This window comes from Passer domesticus, chromosome 14, assembly GCF_036417665.1.
Source record: "Passer domesticus isolate bPasDom1 chromosome 14, bPasDom1.hap1, whole genome shotgun sequence".
Classification (NCBI taxonomy): Eukaryota; Metazoa; Chordata; class Aves; order Passeriformes; family Passeridae; genus Passer; species Passer domesticus.
In genome coordinates this window covers 3,226,569-3,246,965 of record NC_087487.1, presented here as the reverse complement: position 1 = coordinate 3,246,965, position 20,397 = coordinate 3,226,569, and the positions used below count along the sequence as shown (strand labels likewise).

Below are 20,397 nucleotides of genomic sequence, written 5' to 3'. Positions count from 1 at the left end.
ACCAACCTTCCCTGCTTTGAGCATTTCCAAGGACTGGCTGTCATCACAACCCAACCCATCAGGGCCCCTGCAGCTGCAGCATTATGAGAAAGGGAAGGAGGGTGGCAAAGACTGAGCTGAGGACAGCCAGGGTTGCATCACCTTCCCAGGATAGGGTGGCATTTCTGCTAAAATCACCTGGATTTCTGCTCAAATTCGAGAAGTGGCACAAATTTAATAATTCAATCCCACCATTTAAAGTAAATTCCATGCTCTCTAACCACTGAAATGGACTTGTAATGATGTGAAAACATTAATTTCTCCTTCAGTAGGGTGACACTGCCTCTCTCAAAGGGGAGGAATTCAGAAGAAGAAGGACATTCTATTCTTGATGGCACTCAGAGAGCACATGGTGAACAAAACCAGGCAGAAGAAGCCACTTTTCTTCCCCTAGGAACAAAAGGAACGACGTGTATCTAATTTTTATTGTGGCCATTTGGCATTAAAGCCATTAAAAACGAGCCTTCATAATACCCTTGAAGGATATTTAATTTTGTGTGGAAGGGAAGCCACTGAGATGCAAGGACTGATTTAATGGGCACATTTCAGGCTCCTCTTGACTTGTTCTGGGCTTCTCATGAACCTCAGAGCAGCCATAAAGACACACCTGGATATCTGCAGCTCCAAGCAGTGGTTGTAGGAGCTGAGGGTGCTCCTTCCCCAGCACACACCTGCTCAGAGGGAAGCAGAGGCACCACACGCCTTTAGAGGGGTATTGGGAAAATCAGACCTCCTGGGATGTGAGGAGGGATAGCACAAGAGTAGCTGGGAAAAGGATCAGTGATCAGACACGCCTTGGAAATGAAGACTTTGGCTTCACAAACAAGTTAATTCTGGAATGGGGATGGAGAAGGCTTTGCAGAAGGGGCACAGATCTGGATCTCAAGTGTAGACCTGAGTTTCATTCAGTAGCTGCTTAAATGGTCAGAAACTTCAAGGAGGGATTTAAAAATAAAAATGTACATAAAATCTGTAAAAATCTATCTTGAAGCAAATGTGCTTTCCCCCCCGCCCCGAAAACAAGCAAGCATTTGGCAAAGTACCATCTCAAATTCCATAACTTCCAGGTTTTCCACATTCCAGGGTGCCTGGAGCCACCACATGATGTATGCAGCTCTGCACCCAAACCTTTCCTCCTTAAATGACTATTTCCTTGATATTGGCACATTCATTCATTTTTTTAAGCTTCTTATCCCCTCATACACCCACCACAACTGCTGCCTTTGACACAGGGAAGATGCTTTTCCTGCCTGCTGTTTAGTCAGGAAAGGTGTTTAGATCAAATCACACAGCAGAGAAAGAAGGAAGAGAAGATAAGATTGATAGGTAAGATGGAAGAAATGTCAATACAGCAATTTTCAGGTACAGACAGTGCTCTCCCATCCCAGATCCCTGCCATGCCAAGGCAGAAGCAGGAGCCTTACCGTGGGCTCCTCTCGTTGATGGTGTTGACTCCCTGGAGGTCTGAGAGCGGCGTCCGCGGGCTCTTCCGAGTGATACCTGAAGCAGCACATGAGGAAGACGTTTCCAGCTGGCTCATACCCAAGAGACAATTAGCAGAGCCATCCCCACAGACAATTAGCAGAGCCATAGCTGAGGCCTGACTCTGGCGGAGCAGCGCGGACGTGTCCTGGCACGTGCCGGGCACAGCCGGGTGCCAGGGATGCCATCGCTCCCCAGTCCCACCTCCCTGCCAGAGTCATCACCCTCGTGAGTAACACTGAGTGCTCCAGCCTCTCCTTCCTCTCCCACACACACACGGGGTGTTTTAGGGACGTGCTGTCCCAGCTGGCAAACGGGGTGAGGGAAGGAGATGATGGGGGGGAGCAGCCGCTCGTGTTCTCCATGTCCAAGGGATTCCCAAACTTTCCACTGTACATGGGATAACCCAGCTGCATGGGCAAAACACCTGGACATAATTAGATTGCTTGGAAAAATGGTAATTTATTCCTTAGACACTTCTTCTCTCCTTCCCTCCAAATATATGGACATGTGCAGCAAATAGGAAATGCTTTATATACTATTTTATAAAGGCTTGATTGTCTATTAAGCCTACATCCTTTGATACCTGGAATAATTTATCTGTAATAAAATGTAACTAATAAAACAATATACTAAATAAAGTATCTATTTTGTATTCAGCCAAGGAAACTGCCACACATGGTTACAGTAGCAGCTGTTATCTGCCCTGAAGTGGAAATGTTTTGTAACCAAGCACTTAGGAAGACAGGAGACAATTATTGTAGACAACAAAACACTTCAAGTCATCAAACCACAAAAAATATAAAGATCTGATAATGTGGAGTTTGACATGAAAACAGCTGAGCAATTTTATAACTGTCTCAAAATCACTGCTGTGAGACAGGAAAAATCACAGCTCTCACCTCAGCATGGGGAAAATGTGTTTTATTCTACCCTGAAACATCTACAGTGGGGGAAAAAAGGGAAAAAAAGCTTTCTAAAAAGTCTAAACTATGGTTTGTAGCAGGACAGGAAGAAGCAACAGCATATCCCCTCCTTCCTATATTTATAATTCCACTATTTCATGCAGCCCAGCTGCTAAGCTAAAAGACGCCCTGGCGATTTTTTATTCTGAAAGATGAGCACAAAGCAAATACACTGAGACCTGAGCCTGTCCTGCTGTTCTGAGCCTGGAATTCCTGAGGAGAAGATGAATTCCTACCAAAGGCATCCCTTTAACAGGACATTTACCACCCTCCCTGCCCTGTTAAGGTGTTGTAACTCTCATCTTGAAGCTGAACGCGAGAATCTGTTCATCTTGAATTGGGCAGGAGATCCCTGAAAAGGCTGATGGTCCACCTGGTCAAGTTTTTGCATCTAAAGATGCCCAAATATTCTGGAAATGTCAATAAAAGAAAATTTGAGGGTGTGCTGTCCCTTTGTCCCTGTGTGCATCTTTGAACCCTGCCTGTGCTCCAAGGCAGGACCAACTAAATCACTCCTGCTCAGAAGGTTTGGCACCTCCAGCACTGGAGGGTTTTGGAAAGCCAGACAGGTAATGCATCTGAGTGCTTAACAATACCCAAGCTCAAAACTCTTTTCAACCCCTATTTTTGCCATTTAAGCCATTTTTGGGTTACATTTCTCGTCTTAGGAGTGCTCTTGTACCTCTTCTAAGACTGGCATTTCTGTGTCCAAAATCCTGATTTAGAGGACAGAAACCCAATTGTAAATAGGGAAAAATGGGAATAACCATGAATCTGCTTCAAATGTTGCATTAGTACTTTGTGTAGTTAGTTTTAGACTAAGAAAGCACCTAATGTCTAGCTGGGTCTATTTTAATATAGATTAAATTAATATATTTTCATGTGCCTGGATACTCCTCCATTAAGGTCCAGAAGGCTTTTCTTGTCTAAAGGAGTCCATTAAAATGGGATTTCACTGGTGTTTCCAATATTTTTTTAATACATATCCTTCTTTTTGGAGCAAAATCTGTCTTCCTACCCTTCTGTCAGGTTCAGACACAGCCTGAACTGGTTTACCCTTCAGGCAGGAAATTATTCTGATTTTTCAAGCATATTCCCTTTCCTTCAGCAGGAGCATTTCAGAAAGACAGACTGATTTACCTAACAGGTCTTTGCCCTTGTTGAGAAGAGTTTTGGATAAGCCCTGTCTACTCCCTATGGATGAACACCAACCAGCAGACCTCCAGTCTTGATTCAGAGGTGTCTAAACCCAGTGCCTTGCTCTGGAGGAACTGGTGGTAGAGCATTAGGGGAGCAGCTGATGGTAAGGGAAGGGTGACCAGTTGGCTCCAGAAGCTGAATACCAAGGGACCCCCAGGGAATCTCAACAAACTCATCAAACCAATTTGTTTTCTCTCTTTGTTCAGAGCTAATTGCACAGCTCAAAACAAGGGGACGACCTTGGTTCCTGTCTCAAGGATGATGTGGATGTAGAACCTCATCTGACTTGTGGGAAAAGCCAAGTCCCTGGAGCCAAGCTCACCTGATGGATTCCGAACTGGAACATTCCACATGCTCCAAGCCCACCTGAGCTTGCCAAGGCTGGGGGCCTGGGGAAGCAGGAGCACACCCCGTGGGGAGATAGGAAGGATCTCTGAATGCAGAACAAGAATTACTCGTTTGCCTGGTCAGATGCCAATTCACAAACTGGCAATGTTCTCCTTAGACCCACTTGTTGGATTTATCCTAAGAGATGCCAAATTGTGTGGACTCATCTATATTAGTGAGGTTTTGAGGTGTTGAGCTCAACAGTGCTTCCCATTATCATGGGAACTCAACTCAACTTCCTGCTCCCATTCAACTTCCTGCTTCCCATTAAATTAAAGCTCTAAGTATCTCTTGAGTTGTGTGAATTTCCTTTTTGCCACCTAACGAAATGCAAACTAAACCCCCCAGAATCTCCCAATATTGATGAACCAACTTAAAAATTAAATTGATTCATTAATTGCAAGGAAAATCACTCTGCTGATAACTATCTTGCTTTCCACTGGTTTCTTAGTAGTATCAGTAATGTCACTTGGCACAACACCTCTTAATAAATCTAAAATCAAGTAAAATTTAGTATCACTCCTTTATATTTTCTTATAGCAGTGTTGAGAACATGTGGGGAAAAATAACATAGTTAATTAAGAATGAAAGAATAAATTAAGACCTAAACCACCACTGCTCCCCCAGCCCCACATGCTGCAGGAAGCACAGACATCTGACAGAAGGTTTCTAACAGGAAAACCATATTTAGGAAGATTTAACATGCACCTACTGTACTTACCATGCTCAGCTCTACAGAAAAAAAAGGTGGTTTCCACTTACACCTACATTTCATGAAGTTTAAGCAAGCTGGGCTGAGGCTTTGCCCATGCAGAGCAGATCTATTTCTGTCAGCTTTAACACGCAACATGAATGAAGAGAACAATGGTAGGAAGATAATATATCTAAACATGAGAGCACAAAATATCTATTTAAATATAAAAATAAAATAGAGTAGTGCAGGCAAGAGTGTCCATGTTGTCATGCAGGATGAGTTTATTACATGACAGAGGAGTGAAGATGAAGAAAGGGAGACCAAGTGCATCTTTCCATAAAATAACATTGACAATGCCTCTGTTTTAAGTGAAAGCCCTGGGACACAATATTTCCAGAAGCTAAAGGTATTTTGGAAATCCAATGAAATCCAAATTAAGAATTTGAATTCCAGCTGTACCAGCCTTTTATCAGGAAGATTCGCAGTGAGTAAATGGGAAAATTGGCAACAAAATGATTTTTGCAAGATCTCAAGAGATAGGGGTTTGCTTTTAATTTGACTCTTCCAATTCTCCCTAATCATTTCCCAGTAGGTTCAAAACTGCTCTGAGGCAGCTGGTTTGATCATGGAGGGCTCCTCAGGCACTGGCTTTTTTACCTTTTTGACATGGAATGCACCTGGTTTCCATCTCTGGACATGTGAGTGTGGTATCAGAGGGGAGGGCGGGTGGTGGAGCCTTACTGTACTTCTCCTCCTTGCACCTCTGCAGGATCTCTAAGCTCCTCTGATGAACTGGGTGGTGGAGAAAGCTAAAACTATCCACACTTTTCAAAACCGCACATGGCACTGCATCATCATGCCCTTGGGAAGCAAAATAAAAACAAACAAAAAAAAAATGGAGAGAAGAGAAAGATTTTATAAGCAGAAGTCAGGAGAGGGGAAGGAACAAGCCCAAAGGAGCTCGAGGGTCACAGGTTTTTGTGCTCGACACAATTTAACTGTGGGTTCCTCCTCACGGCACTGTGGCACGGAAGCAATGGGCTGGACCACATCCCAGTCCTAATTATAATCCTCATTAGACAGAGCATAAACACTTAATAATCACTCCAAGATTATTTGGGCAAAATGAGGATTATTAGATAAATCGTTACTTTTATTAATTTATTTTTAAAATCCCTTCTGGGTTACTCAGTGTTACCCTCAAACCCCTGTCCAGATGCTCCATGACACAACCACCTGGAATTCTCATCATGCACCCCAGTGCGACATTTTGCTCAGATTTTGGCAATTAAAAGGAAAAATGTAAATTATTTGCTTTAAGCACCATTTCCATATTCCCTCAGGGCAGGGAACACAGAGTCTGGAGTGTGGCAGGATAGGTTTGAATTGGAAGAAACCATCAATGTGTGGCCAAGAGGACTTGTGATGGCCCAGCTGTGAGCACAGGCTGGAGGAGAGGTGACACCAGTGACAATGTGCCAACACACAGCGTCTCTCTGTCATGCTTGGCCAAGTCCAGGATGTGCCACACTCCCAGAGAGGCGTGGGGAGGTCACCGTGGAGTCACTTTGTGCCAGCATCCATGGGAGCATTTCATATCAACACATCAAACCATGGGAAAGGACTGATCTGAATTTTCCACAGGAACACTGTCAGGGGGTGTCTTCCTCACCTTAACACCAGTGAGACCTCAAACACCAAACTTTTGGCAGATGTCACCTTTATTTGGCAAGTGTAGCCTTTTTTACGGATTATTTTGAGGACAGTGGTTTTTTTGGTGATCAGCTTCAGGAATAAATCTGCAGAAGCCAGTGGGATTATTTTCAAGCAGAAATTACCCAAGGAACAACCCTTGTTGGCTAAATCCAACTGCAGAGCCCATCAAGGACAGCCTCAAGACCAAAAAACCTTCATCAAAGGAAGGATTTAGGTCCAGCAAAACGAAGTCTCCACAGCCTAGTTTGTATGAACAGTACCATTGTTTTCAATTAAGTTTTTGCTATGATTTGCATAATAAATGTGTATTGATGACAGCAAAAATAGTCAGTCAACCAATTTTCTTTCCTAAAAAGCTTGACAGTGTTCCTTTAATCCAAGTTCACAAACAAATCCAGTTCGAACACGCAGGTCTATTGGACCACTTCAATCTTCATTGATTAAACTTAGTAATAAAAAGAATTAAAAATCAAATTATTGAAGAGTTCCACCCTTCAGCTTAAGTGCAGCTCGCCCGATCCTGGTGTCTTTCATCCGAGCAGTGTTGGCAGCACCCTAAGAAGCACCACTCAGGCAGAAACACAAAGGTACCAAAGTGACACAAAAATTCACAGTGACACCACTTTGCTGCTTTTCACCCTCAAGTTAGCGAGGACAATCACACAATCACCAAAAGCTGCACTAGGAGGGTATCAGGAGCGCAAAAAAAGAAGAGTCCCCAAAGCCAGCAAGAAAAAATGTTATCTTTCTAGAAGCATGTGCTTGGCATGGAGGAGACAACCAAAAGGATGATGTGGAAAGGAAGCAGAGCAAAATTTCACAGAGCTGCTCACACATAAGCCAGGGATTTTTCTGGAAAAACCCTGTTGGATATTGCAAGCGTAAAAGCACGAGAGATCCAGTTGGGGTTCAGACAAAGAATGCAAAGAGTCTTTAATTAAAAGAAGCAAGTTTTGGATGTTTCCCTGCTCCCTCACTTTACCTGCCTGATGGATGGGGAAAGGACCTCAGAAACCAAGAACGGGCAGCATGTCTTGAAAAAATATCTGTACAAATATTAAGTGTGTGCATGTGGACTGTGTGAGAGAGGCTTTTCTTACTCTAGCACAATTTTGTCAGCAGCTCCACATCTGTGGGCAGGCAGATGCTCAAATCAGGCTAATTAAAGCCATCAAGGTTTGATAAAAGCCAAAATAAACCTCAAACGTGCCTCTTTTGGTTCTCTGCTTCTATCTGTCAAGACAGGAGAATTTTAGTGATACTTTGATAACTCACAAATGTTTTCTGCCATAGAGGCAAAGCAATTTGGGGTTTTTCTGCATTATTTTGGAGAAGGGAATTCCAGCACCTGGCAGTCACATTGTCCTGATACTGGCTGAGCCTTCTGCCCAAGTCTACCTCTTCCACAGCACCTGCTTTGGTGACAGGATTTTGGAGGAGGACATTTGAACAGGGGGTGGGTGTAAGGTCACACCAGCAAAAACACAATTAAACCCTGCTACTGATCTCACCTTGCTGAGTGTGACTGGGCAAAGTCAGAATCCCAGAATGGTTTTGAGTTGGAAGGGACCTTAAAAATCATCCAGTCCAACCCCAGGCCACAGGCAGGGACACCTTACTCTGCAGGTTGCTCCAAGGCCTGTCCAGCCTGGATGGGCATGCTTGGACATGGCTGGGCAGCTCTCCAAAGAGGGCAAGGACAGTGATCCCAGCTCTGCCACTGCTTGTAGGTTAAGTTTTTCCCACAGATAAGGTGTACCTCAGTATGGAATTTAGATTTAGGTAATCACCTCCCAGTAGTGTTGCCTGTATAATGGAGACTTTCTCGTGACTTTTTCCCAATTTGATGCACATAAAAATTTAGGGTATAAATGATTTGTGGATTGTTGGTAAGTTTAAGACAAGCCTTATCCAGCTTTCTGAGGGGTTTGTTTTTTCTTTGACTCAAAACCCAGAGGGCACAAAGCACAATGCCATTGGAATACAGGCTAAAGGACATGGACAGATAATGGAGCAGCACCATGGAAAAGGTTTAGAAATTCAGCCATCACCATGTATTAGTAAATTTTGGTATGGAAAGAGAAGGCAATACAAAAGCTGGGTCTCAGAATTGTCTCAAGACCTCCTGGTCTCATCCAGTTACATACATATATCTCTATATATATCTATATCTATAATCATAGCTATATATTGATACAGATATACATAGAAAGAGAGACATAAGCAAATTACTGCTACAAACTCTGGACTGAAAAGCAGGAGTGAGGAGACAAGCACAGCAGTGTGCAAGACCAGTTGCCAGAGACACAGAAAGCGAAGCAGGGCTTGAAATCAGCTCTTACTTCCTGAGATTGAATGATTTTTTCTTATCTTCTGGATTACCTATTTGAGTTCAGCCTGGGGTTCAGCACGCAAGATGAAAATGCAAAGATGGATTTTGGAAGCCAGCTCCTTGGAGCGGCCTTTCTCCCAAAGCCAAACATCTTTGCCATCTCCCTCTCATTTTTGGTTACTCTGTCCAAAAATGCTGCCTCAGTGTGCCAGACAGACCCAGGCTCATGAGAAACAGCTCTTCTCTTACATCACATTCAGGAGGTGTCAGAGGAAGAACCTCAAGACCTGAAAATTGATTTTTTTGCCTGCTTCTCTTCTTGGGATTTGCTCCTACGACAATGATTCTTTCTGCTTGAACAGCCGCCTCCCTATGCTCCTTGTCCCAGGCTCCCTCACTCTCCACCATGCAAACCTCACTGATTACAAAGTAATTCATGGTGCAGCTCTGCCTTTAATTTTAACCCAGCTGACATTTTCCCTGCTGAGGCTCTAATTCCATCACGGATTTCAAGCCCTCTTGTGCTCAGAAATGAACAGTAATAGCTTGTACCCGTCTTTCCGAAATTGCTTTATGTGGAGAAATGGTCTAAAAGCACAGCCAGGTCTTGCCTGCCACAGCATGATGATGCACCATCACTTTCCTTTAATTTAATGCCCCTGTGATCCGTGGTTCTGGATGACTGCAAAGCCATGAATTTTGCTAGACAAGAGACATGCTCTCCTGCAGCTGAAAGGGTGAACAGCTTGGAAAATCATAGGAAGATTTATTGCCTTTTTTTGTTTCCAGATGTAACTAACAGTTCAAGAATTATTAAAACAATAATTTGCCTTTTGTTGCTGGATAATTTGTATGTCTCTGTTTGAATGACTTGTGTTTTTTTATCCATGCATCCTATAAAAAGGAAAAATTAAAGCAGCAGTAAAATGAAAATATTTCCTTATGATACATTAAAATCCAAATGCACCTTTAAATGTGACTTCTGCAAAAAATCTACTTGTTATTTAAACAAATTTTCTAATAGATTCAAAACTCCTAATAAGTCAGGCTACTTAAAACAGGGTAACAACACATTAGACCCAAATTACTGCTGAAAAACAGGCTCCAGGACCAGGTGATGGACACACGTACCAGTTTTCTTCTCCACGTATCGTTTTCCAGCCTCCCTGAAGGCCACCATGGCCCTGAAAAAGGCCCTGAGGACAGCCCAGCGGAAAACAGCCACGGGGTCAATCCCAATCATGCCACAGACAAAGGCGTTCTTGCTGCTCCTCAGGAGAGCCACGATGTCCGGGCGCATGTGATCCGTGTTCTTCTCCCGGAAATCCTGGGGAAGGAGGAGGAGGAGGAAAGAGGAAAAGAAACAATATCCACATCATATCCAGGTAGGATCTTCCAGGCTATCTCTGGGCCAGCACAATTATTGAATCCTGTTTCTTTTTTCTCTCCTGCTCCTATACCGGATACCTCTTTATGATCACCATCATCATCTCTGATGTTTATTTTGTGCATTTATTGCATCAGAAACATGATGAGAGATTTGCAGCTGCAAATCCCGAGGCTGTTTCTCACACAGGGTCATCTGGCCACTGGAATTCTTTCTGCTAATAAATAACTGGCATGAATAGAAATGGGGTCAACTTTGGAATAATTTGCATAGGATTCCAGAAAGCACATGTAGCAGTGGGATGTGGAGACCTAAGCACATATAACCTGTATTAGAAGTGGCTAGTGATGAGGAAAACACTGGGTTTTCTACACAAACCAAGTTCAGAAAGGCCACCAGACACCCAATTTCAACCTGTTGTTGGGGTGTAGCACTGAACTCACTGTGCTTCCCTAAATTCTTCCCGAAATGCCTACGTGAAGGAGAACAGGAAGACCCTGTCCCTTCTACCTTTTCATTTCCTCAACATTCCTCTCCTGACCCTCCTATCTTCTTGGGCCAAGTCCTCTCCAAAACCTCTCTGCGGAGCCTCTGGGGATTTTCTTCCCAGTCCCAGATTTAGATGAAAGGAACTGCTGGTGAACAGCTGGGTGACAGACCTTGACTCCGTACTTCACTTTGCCCGCGTAGTGTTTGATGATGAAAGCTGGCTCCATCACTGCTGGGAATTCAATGTAGGAGTTCCCTTCGTGTTGACGCTTGAATTTGTCCAGCAGCGTCTGGTTTGTGGCTTGAGGGAAACTGAGTGGAGAGAATTGAAAGGAAGAAGCTGTAAACCCAACAGGAAAACTTTTCCACTTCTTTCATGTCCATGAAAGGGAAAACAGAGACACTCTGAGCTTCCACTTCTGTGTCTGCTTCAGCAGAGAAAGCCAACCCTCCATCCTCAAACTTCATGGAAATCTGCAGCATGGGAATGTATTTCACAACTTTACCCAGTTTAAGTTTTTTTTTATGCCAGTACAATATCACTGGGAGAGCATCACTGCTGGTCTCTTGTCAACAAGACAAGAAGTGGGGGAGAAACCTGCAAGGCAAATGGTGGGAGCAGACCTCGTGCCCCTGGCCACGTGGATCCGAGGTGACCTCAGCAAAAACCACCTGGCCTTTCCCTGCCTTTCACATGGAAGAAACTGGCACGAGCATCCAATGGAAGAACTGTTCTGCTGCAAAGTTTCCACGCCAAGCCCCAGAAGCCACACGTTCCCCCAAGAACTTCTCCCAAGACAGATGGATGCAACCAAGGATGCAAATCTGAGCTAAGGCCCTGATGCCCCTGAAACCCTGTGGAAATGCAGCCCCTATGGACAGGTGCCCTCACTTCACTCTAGTTCAATTTTTACCAGTAAATTGATAAATCCACCTTATATCTCAATAACAGCACCTACACATCCTGCTTTAACTCACGCACTTGGGTTCAGCACCTTCACATTGTGACACCCAAGAGACAAGGAAAGAAATGAGGAGAGAAGCAAAGGAAACCTTTTCCCTTCCCCTGAATGGAAAAAATTCTGGAATTTTAATTATTATTTTTAAGGCTTTTTGCTCAGCTGGCTGTTTCTCCACTCTGTGTGCTGCCACCTCAAAAACAACACTAGAAACACCAATCAGCCCAGTGAGCTATTAGCACCTTTCTGGGAAGCTGTTTTTTTTCCAGAAAACTGAAGGATAAACACATTTTAACTGAAAAACAAACCTCTTTTCCAAAGCCAGCATTTTCCTACTCACTTGCTTTCCTCATCCAGCAGATGGAGCAGCCCTGTTGGCTTCTTGCTGATCAGGTTGATGCAGCTGGAGTTGTCTATATAGTCGATGTTGTGCCAGCTAATTCCTTCTGCTCTATATTCCTCCTAAAAAAAAAAATCCCACAGATGACATAATGATGATTTGGTGCAAGCAAAAATAAAAGACAAAATCAAAAGGGTTTTGTGGAAACTGATACACCGTTTACCAAAACAGACATATCTCCTGTAAATATGCCATCAATGTTTTCTGTGATTCCAAAGAAAAGGATAAAGAACCTCTGGAACAACCTGAAACAAAGCGAACCACAGAGCATTTCCCAATTTCAGATGCACCAAAATAGTTCTAACCTTTGCTCCCATAAAAGTTATCTCCTCTGAGACATACTTGCAACTGGAATACTTCAAGAAGAATTATGCAGAAATTATTTTAGGGCATCTAAATGAAAGAGTTTAAAAATCATAATTTTTATCATATGTTTGAGGACTTGTGACTCACTGTCTAAAAAGAGCTATTGGACCATGCCCCTTACTCCATGTGTTGGACAAAATCCTACTGATCCAGCTGCCTTTTTGCTTCTCTATCACAGGACATTTTCATGGTAGAATTGAAGATAAATAGGAAACAGGTTTCAAAATTCTAATAGAATGCATCTTTCTAATAATAATTATATTCATCATTATTTATGCCTCTGCTTTTGTTTTTAATATGAGCAAACAACTTTAAAAAAGTATGCTCATCCTCATCCAAAATTAACATGAACTCCAGAGATATTCTTAGAAATAAAGAGCCTGAAGAGCTTTGAGACATTTTGCAAGGCAATTTTTGCTAAAGCAGCCCCTAGAAGGTCTTGAATTCAGTATTGGAGATGTTGTATAATCTTACAACAACAGTACAGGCAAATACAGATGTGTGCTGCCTTAGAAGGAGTTTTTAATATCCCTAAAGCCTTTGGGATTCAAAATATACAACATCCCATTGGGGAAAAAATTTTCTGAAAATAAGGAATGACTGTATAATGAATTTTGTTTTCTCCTTTTATTTTTTAATCTTTTACCTTCAGTTCTTGCCGAGCAAGCAGGACACAGCAGAACCTCACAACAACATTCTCAAGGCCCTGCTGAATTACAGGCAATCAAAAATCACAGATTTAATTAAACCTCATGGCATTTTTGCAAGCCAGGAAAAAGCTTCTATCCAGCAATCACAGGCTGTGTATTTCAGAGCAGGCACGAGCTGCTCCCGAGGGATTTCCCTGAGAAGCACTGGGAGTCAGCACCATCCATCAACTGCCTGCTCCAGCAGCCCTTAATGGAGTGCAGGGTCCATTAGGCCCAGCTTTGCCAGCTCAAGACTGGTCAGGAGCATGCAGAGAGCAATAAAACCTTGGTGTGATGAGCCAAGAGCAGCATTATTTCAGTGGTGACAGCGGGGTGTTACCAGAAGTATATATTTATTATCTTGACTCTTTGTTGAAGTACTTGTTGTGGGGCTTTATATTTTTTGCCCCCCAAAAACCCATAAATCATGTAGAGTTTTATGTCTCCACACATCTAAGCTGAGAAACCATCGCTGTGCTCTAGAAGGCCTCTAGATATCCATAATTCCACGTGGGACATTCAGCAGCTGCACAGCAAATGTGCTGTGAAGCTCCTCTGGCCACACTAAAAATTTATACTGCTGCTGAGATCAGTGCAAAAGCACTAATCAGCAATGCCAGATATGGAGTTTTTTTAAATAGTCTAGCAAATGACCAAAAAATACCAGAGTTCAAGGTCTCTACTTCTCTGGGCCCATTTTCAGCTGTTCCACAGACCTGATGGTCAGCCATCAGGTCTCTCCTGGCATTGTTTCCTTCAGCTGCAGGATTTTGGCTAATTCTCCCTCCTCTGCTCCTTTTTTCTCTGGGCTGGGTCAGAAACCCTCACTCCCAGGCTCTGGGGTTCTTCCCTCCCTCCCATCCCCAAGACAAACTGTTCCTGCTCTGGCCAAATGAGAAGAGGGATTCAAGTCCTCAACAAACAACCTTTTCCACAATAATTCAGAGATTTACTCTCATTTCAAGACAGGCAGCAGGAACTATTCCAGAGCAACTGTTCCAAAGCTTAAATGGAAATAAGTTCCTCCTATTCCTTTTTTCCTAGCATTTTTCCAGTTCTTTGTTTGGTTGCCTTTAGGATCTGAGCTCAAGAGATACAATTATGGCTTTGGGACAGCCTGCTGTAATTTCTGGGGCATTTGCTGCTCTGCAGAACACCCTGCAGATTGTTCATAGAAAGACAGGAGCCATAGGATAAAATCACTGCTGTCTATTAAACTTAATTAAATTGCAGTTGTTAGTATTCCATATGATTCCTATATCTGTCTTATAATGACCATCTTCCTGCAGAATTCAGGAGATGTCCTGAAAAGCTACCTCCAAAATATTCCTTCATCTTTGAGGATGACAACAAAGCCTTTGCCATCCTTTGATGGACACAGAGTCCTGGAGCACTGGAATATTGGGGAATTCCATTCAAACAACAGGGTGCTTTCATTTAACAAGACAAAAACAACATGAAACACTTTCATCCAAACAAAAACACCTCAAACTGGAGATTGATTAAAAATCAGCTTAAATTTATACCTTGATTTAAAAACTAAGTTATGTTTAGGGGAACATTTAAATGTCCTATTCCTGGAAGATCATCTTTACATTAAGAACAAAATTGTTAACATTACCATTATCTGCAAAAGTTTCTAGTGCAGTGAAGTCCACAGAGCCCCTTTTTTGGCATCCTTACTTGCAATAAAAATGTGAGGATTTACTCCTCCCATCCCTGGATACCTGAAACCTGGTCTGCTGGAAAGTGGAGTGATGCAAGTTCACTGGAGAGAAGAGCACAGAGCTCCCAGACTTGGCAAAAGAAATGGAGCAAAGAACTGAAAAAAGACATCAAGGTTTTTTTTAGAGTCCAGCAGCTCCATATTTTCATTTAATTATTGGATGAGATGCTACAGATTGTTCTCCAGGTGACCTCTATGGACTCCATGAGGAGATTCCCACTTCCCAAGTGGGAATTCAGAAACAGCTTTGCTGCCCTAAGCACAGAGAGAGACACTGGCACTATGTCAGCATGGGGTCACTGAAGGGATCTGAGCAAAACACAGTTTATGGTGTTCAAATATATTAAAAAAATATATAAAATGGGCATGCAGACTTTGAAATGCACATGGAATAGAAGAGTAAATCTTTACTCTCACACAGTATTAGCTGAGGCAAAGCAGCATGTAAAATTTGGGGTACCAAACAACCAGAATGGGGCAGAATATCCAACATTTTAAAGCAGGAAAATTACTGGAACTCTAGGAAAGGGGGCTCTTTTAAAGCTCTGTTAAAGGGAAACTCTGCCTGTCTACACTGACCCAGAGCATGAACGCTGCCCATGGCACAGAATAATGAATTTAAAATTAAAACATACATGCTGAGCATCAGGAAAACCTTCCCAACTGGGCTGCAAGGCCTGATGGCAACCCTCCTGCCAGGAACAGAAATATCCTGTAATTTTACAGTTGGAGTTGCTAAGAACCAAGTCCTGTTATCTCTACAGGAGCGTTGGACCAGTTCTGTTATCAGGGCTTTATTTCAGTGCTAAACTAAACCAAAACACTCTAATCCAGGGTGGAATTAAAGATTTCTTTATCCTGAATGGGATAAAACACCCACAAGCCCAACAAAATCTTGGGAGATGCTGGAAAATGTCTTTACATCTCTGCATATGATCATCAATTACTCTGTATCCAGCCACAATCATCAGTAAATAAACCCAAAGGCTAAAAAGCACAGCTAGGGGAGAAAAAGTTAAACATTATTTTTAAACTCACACTTATATACACACGATATCTGTGATAAATATGGTATCTAAATAAAATGTCTAAACTCTCTCTGGAGTAACATTGTCCCTGGGTTCTGCTGCTCCCCAAAATCACGTGGCAAAGTTCAGAGATGGGGAGGGAGGGACCAGGGGCTTAAAAAATTTCAAAGAAGAGGAAATGCAGAGATTAAAGAAACAGGAGACGTGATAAAAATAAATTAAAACCATAATAAATTCCCTATCTGTCTAAAAGCACAAAACTCAGGGTTTAGGAAATTCAAATCAAAAGGTGGTGAAAAGTCCCTCCTAAAGATAAAAGCTTTACCATGATATGTGAAATTTGTTGCCCTATCATGGGATATCAAAGATACAAATTTTCCCATGATTTAGAGGTCTGGAGGGCTTTGGGCATCCATCCACACATCCTGCAAGCCAAAAGCCCTGAAAATCCCTCAGTGTTTCAGTGCCCTGGAGGCAGATGTCTTATCCCACAGGGATATTGCCATTAGTCACAGTGAGAATTGAGAAACAGCCCCAAAAATAAGATTCACAACCCCCAAGAAACTTCCACCAACTCACTCACTCCTCCCAGGCAGAGCTAGAGCAGATCCAGGAGTTTATCTACTCCAGCCTTTCCCTACTGAGGCATAGGAAAACCTTGTTTACACAATGAAAATTCCCAGATTCAAGTGAGAAATCAACTGAAAAATCCCTTTTCCCAGCCTAACTCCATGTGGGAACATTTCCCACTGCACTCCTGTCATAAAAACTTGTGTAATCCAGAGCCACACGATCAACAGGCAGCTACTTTTGGATGTCTAAATGTATATATTTGGCACAAAAATTCCCGACTAAACAGAAGGGTGTGAAATTCCTCTCTTCTTGCCTTGAACACCATCTGCTTCAGCTTCAGGCTTCTTTGCAAAGTGAGAAACTAGGAATTGACGCCCCTTCCACATCTCTCTCCATTCCTAGCTCAACTCCCCAGTTCAAAATAATCCCAAAATGTTTTTGTATCCTATGTTGTTATATGAAAAATTAAAGGAGCTACACTTCAAAAAGGCTCTTTTCTGGCTATGCATGGATATGTTTTCATCCTAAAAATCCATCCTGGGGAGCTTGGGAAAATTTGTCCACAGCTGGAAATGGCAACAAGGTGTGGGAGAATCTCTCCCCTAAGGATTCCTCCATTCAGGCATGAGCCCATCCCATGGAGGATTAATTGTTTGTTCAGCAAATGGGCACTGTGAGCCATGCTCTGCAGAATCATCCCAGCATAAACTGATGATTAAAATGAGTTTGATATGATAAATCCATGGGATGTGGAAAGGTCCTAAATGATTGAGACCAATGTCTGGTCCTCAGTCTGCTCGTGCTGCAGACAGGGTGGATGCCTCAAGTTCCCGACATCCCTCCAGGAAAAGATGTTGAGGCTGATGGTTTCATTTAGGAATGAGGATTTTTATGTTTGTTCTCAATTTCAGTAGAAAAGGAATTTATAGACACAGACATAAATATAAATATATAACACATATGTTTTTTAACCATGTGCTCACAGAACAACAACTATAAATACTTAACCACATTCTCTATGGGTACATGATCTATAAACAGGTTTTTAAGGCCCCCTCTGTCCATGACAACATGAGGCAGTGCAGGGGAGCTGAGGAACCTTCCCTTGAAGCCAAGGTCCTCTCTCCTTCCAGGTGACTATATCAGCAGCTCCTCATCAAATGCCACGTGAATTTGGTTTTATTCTGATGCTTCACCCACTGATAACCTCCCCCCTGCTGTACGGAGGCATATTTGAGTTTATTGGAATTTGGACTCTTCATCATGAAAGTGTTTTTAAACCAGCAGGTTCAGACCAGAAAATCATATGCCAGCTCCAAACCATCCATCTCTGAGCTCCAATCATTTCCCTGAACTTCAGCAGCAAGAGGGTTTCAACCATAAATTATATTTTGCTCTCAAAATGGGCAGAATTGGGTTTGCACGGTTCATCTGGCAGCACACACACTGCCATGATCCCATGGGCTCCCTCTGCAGAAACATCTTCTTCCCAAGCTGCCCTTACACAGCCACCAGAAGCACGAGCTTAACATCGGTGTGTAATCTGCTGGGGGACCAATTCCTTTAATTTTTTGTGATCAAAAATAGAAAAGAAATATCTGTGTCTGCATCTATCAGCACCTTGAAAGACAGATCAGAGTTAGGAGATGTGAAGGAACCTCCAGAGTGGTCATGGTAAGGACCAGACTGGTCTTTGAGGCTGAACATCTCCTCCCTCTTCCAGTCCCACTCCACACTTGTGTCACTTAACACACTCATGATTCCAGTCCTGCCGCAATAAGATAATTTTTAGGTTGCCTGAAGTATTTTAGAGGCTTTTAAAGATTTCCTGCTCATCCTGCTTAAGAGGAGAGGTCACATTTCACAACTCTGTCCTATGACAATCCACCAACAGAAACACAGAATGGTTGGGCTGGAAAAGGCCTTAAAGATCTTCTGTTTCCAAGATTTTGTGGACACCTTCCACTAGCCCAGGTTGCTCCAAGCCCTGTCTGACCTGGCCTTGAACACTTCCAGGGATGGGGCAGCCACAGCTGCTCTGGGCAACCTCTGCTAGGGCCTCACCAGCCTCACAGGGAAGAGTTCCTCCCAATATCCCATCTGTCCCTGCCCTCTGGCAGTGGGAAGCCATTCCCCCTTGTCCTGGCACTCCAAACCCTTCTTGTACCATTACATAAACATTTTTATCCCTGGCACAGTCTGTGCATCTATTTAGCCAATACATCTGAGTAGGAACCCAAATCAGCAGAAATCATAATCTACCTGGAAAAAGGGAGGAGCCAGCTCAGAAGAGAGGAAAAAAGCTCAAGAGATCATGGTGACTTGGGGGAGGGATGGTGACTGGGAGCAAGCACCTGTGAATTGGAGAGCTACAGCAAGGAGCATGGGTTGAGGGATGGGCTTGCCAGATGCAGCACTTCCCCACACCGGGAATAAATTAAAGGTTAAGAAATTCCATATGAGGAGAGCTGTAACTGGATGAGCTTTTAGGTCCCTTCCAACTCAATCTACTTTATGGTATCAGAGGATATATAAATAACATAACAGATTAGGATATATCCTATTACATGCCACACATTATACATTATATTTATGTATTTACTGCTCATCATTTGGAAAAACCCAGACACAAGTGGGTGGCAAATGAAGCCCCCCAGCCCCAGTCATGCAACATCCATGGACTCAAGGATGCTGGAAGGACAAAAGACAAAGCTCTGGGGATCTGACAATGGATCTCAGAATCACTGAGCTTGGAAAAGACCTCCCAGACCATTGAGTTTAACTGGTGCCTGATCCCCACCTCGTCACCAGCCCAGAGCACTGAGTGACACATCCAGGTGTGCCTTGTACACCTCCAGGGATGGGGGTTCCACCACCTCCTGGGCAGTTCCAGTGCCTGACCACCCTTTCCATGAATTGCTCCTGACGTCCAACCCAAACCCACCCTGGCACAGCTTGATCAGAGTTGTCCTTCATTTCACTAATTGCTTTGAAATCTTCCTGCCCTGCAGATACCACTGAAACAGCTCTCAGCATCCTGATTTTTATTAATATAATTTATGTGCTCTAAGCATCGTCCTCTTCCCCCAAACATGAGTTGCATTCGATGGCGTTCTGCCAAATAATAAATCAATAACTTGTGCAGCTTGTTCTTTCTCCACGGGTCATGTGGCCCACAGCTGGCCAACATTTCTCAGAGGGCAGCTGCTCTCCCATCTCCAAGGAAAACAGAAATCTGAACTGAGCCTCCCAGGACTCAGTGGTTGACTTCTGATGGTTGGCTTTTGTCTTCAGAGGCAATAAAGAGGCGTTAACGCCTAACCAGTGATGAGATACAGAAAAATCCCTAGCTGGAAGGAAAGAAGAGTGTTCCAAGCAGTAGGAGAGAGACCATTTTTCATCATTTATTTTAAATTTAAATATTTTAGATTGATGCTTTTTAAAATTAATTCACTCCCACACTGATTTCTAAATGTAATATTTAAGTAAGATATCTAAACTCATTTCAGAGTGTCATGTTCCTGGGGGCTGTTGCTGCTCAGAAGCATGAGGTGAAATTCAGAGGTGGTTGGAGGTAGTGACCAGAGCTCCAAGACCACCAAATCTCACCTCCAACCAAACACCACCATGATTTAGACCAGACTATTGGATTTCTCCACCTATTGCACAGGACCAGGAAACCCTACAGACCTCCCTAAATATTTACGGAATTTTGGATGGCTGAGCAAACATTCCATAGGATGCGTTATCCTGATGAAATTCAGTCTGAGCAGGCTGAGATTTACTGGCTGGGACACCAAGCCCATCAGGACCTCCAGCAGAAAATAGACTTCACTGAGCACCTGAGCCCCTGCCAGTTGATTGTACTCCAAATTCTGTAATTTTTTCAGCCTCAACCTTGGTTAGTTATGGATTTTTTTAAACAATAAAAGTATGCCCTTGAAACAGAGGTTTAGTGGGTAAGC

At 43.1% G+C, this 20,397-nt stretch overlaps 1 protein-coding gene across 8 annotated transcripts in view; it reads right to left on the bottom strand.

The window, feature by feature from the left end:
* Positions 1-20,397, bottom strand: part of MYO9A (myosin IXA) — a 172,984-nt gene that overhangs the window by 38,160 nt on the left and 114,427 nt on the right. For all 8 annotated transcript variants that reach the window (XM_064389169.1, XM_064389166.1, XM_064389167.1 and 5 more), the window contains 5 exons: positions 11,991-12,112; positions 10,862-11,003; positions 9,947-10,142; positions 5,509-5,628; positions 1,464-1,539 (listed from right to left, as the gene is read on the bottom strand). In XM_064389169.1, the coding sequence (XP_064245239.1) occupies positions 1,464-1,539; positions 5,509-5,628; positions 9,947-10,142; positions 10,862-11,003; positions 11,991-12,112 (656 nt within the window). The remainder of the gene's footprint in view (positions 1-1,463; positions 1,540-5,508; positions 5,629-9,946; positions 10,143-10,861; positions 11,004-11,990; positions 12,113-20,397) is intronic.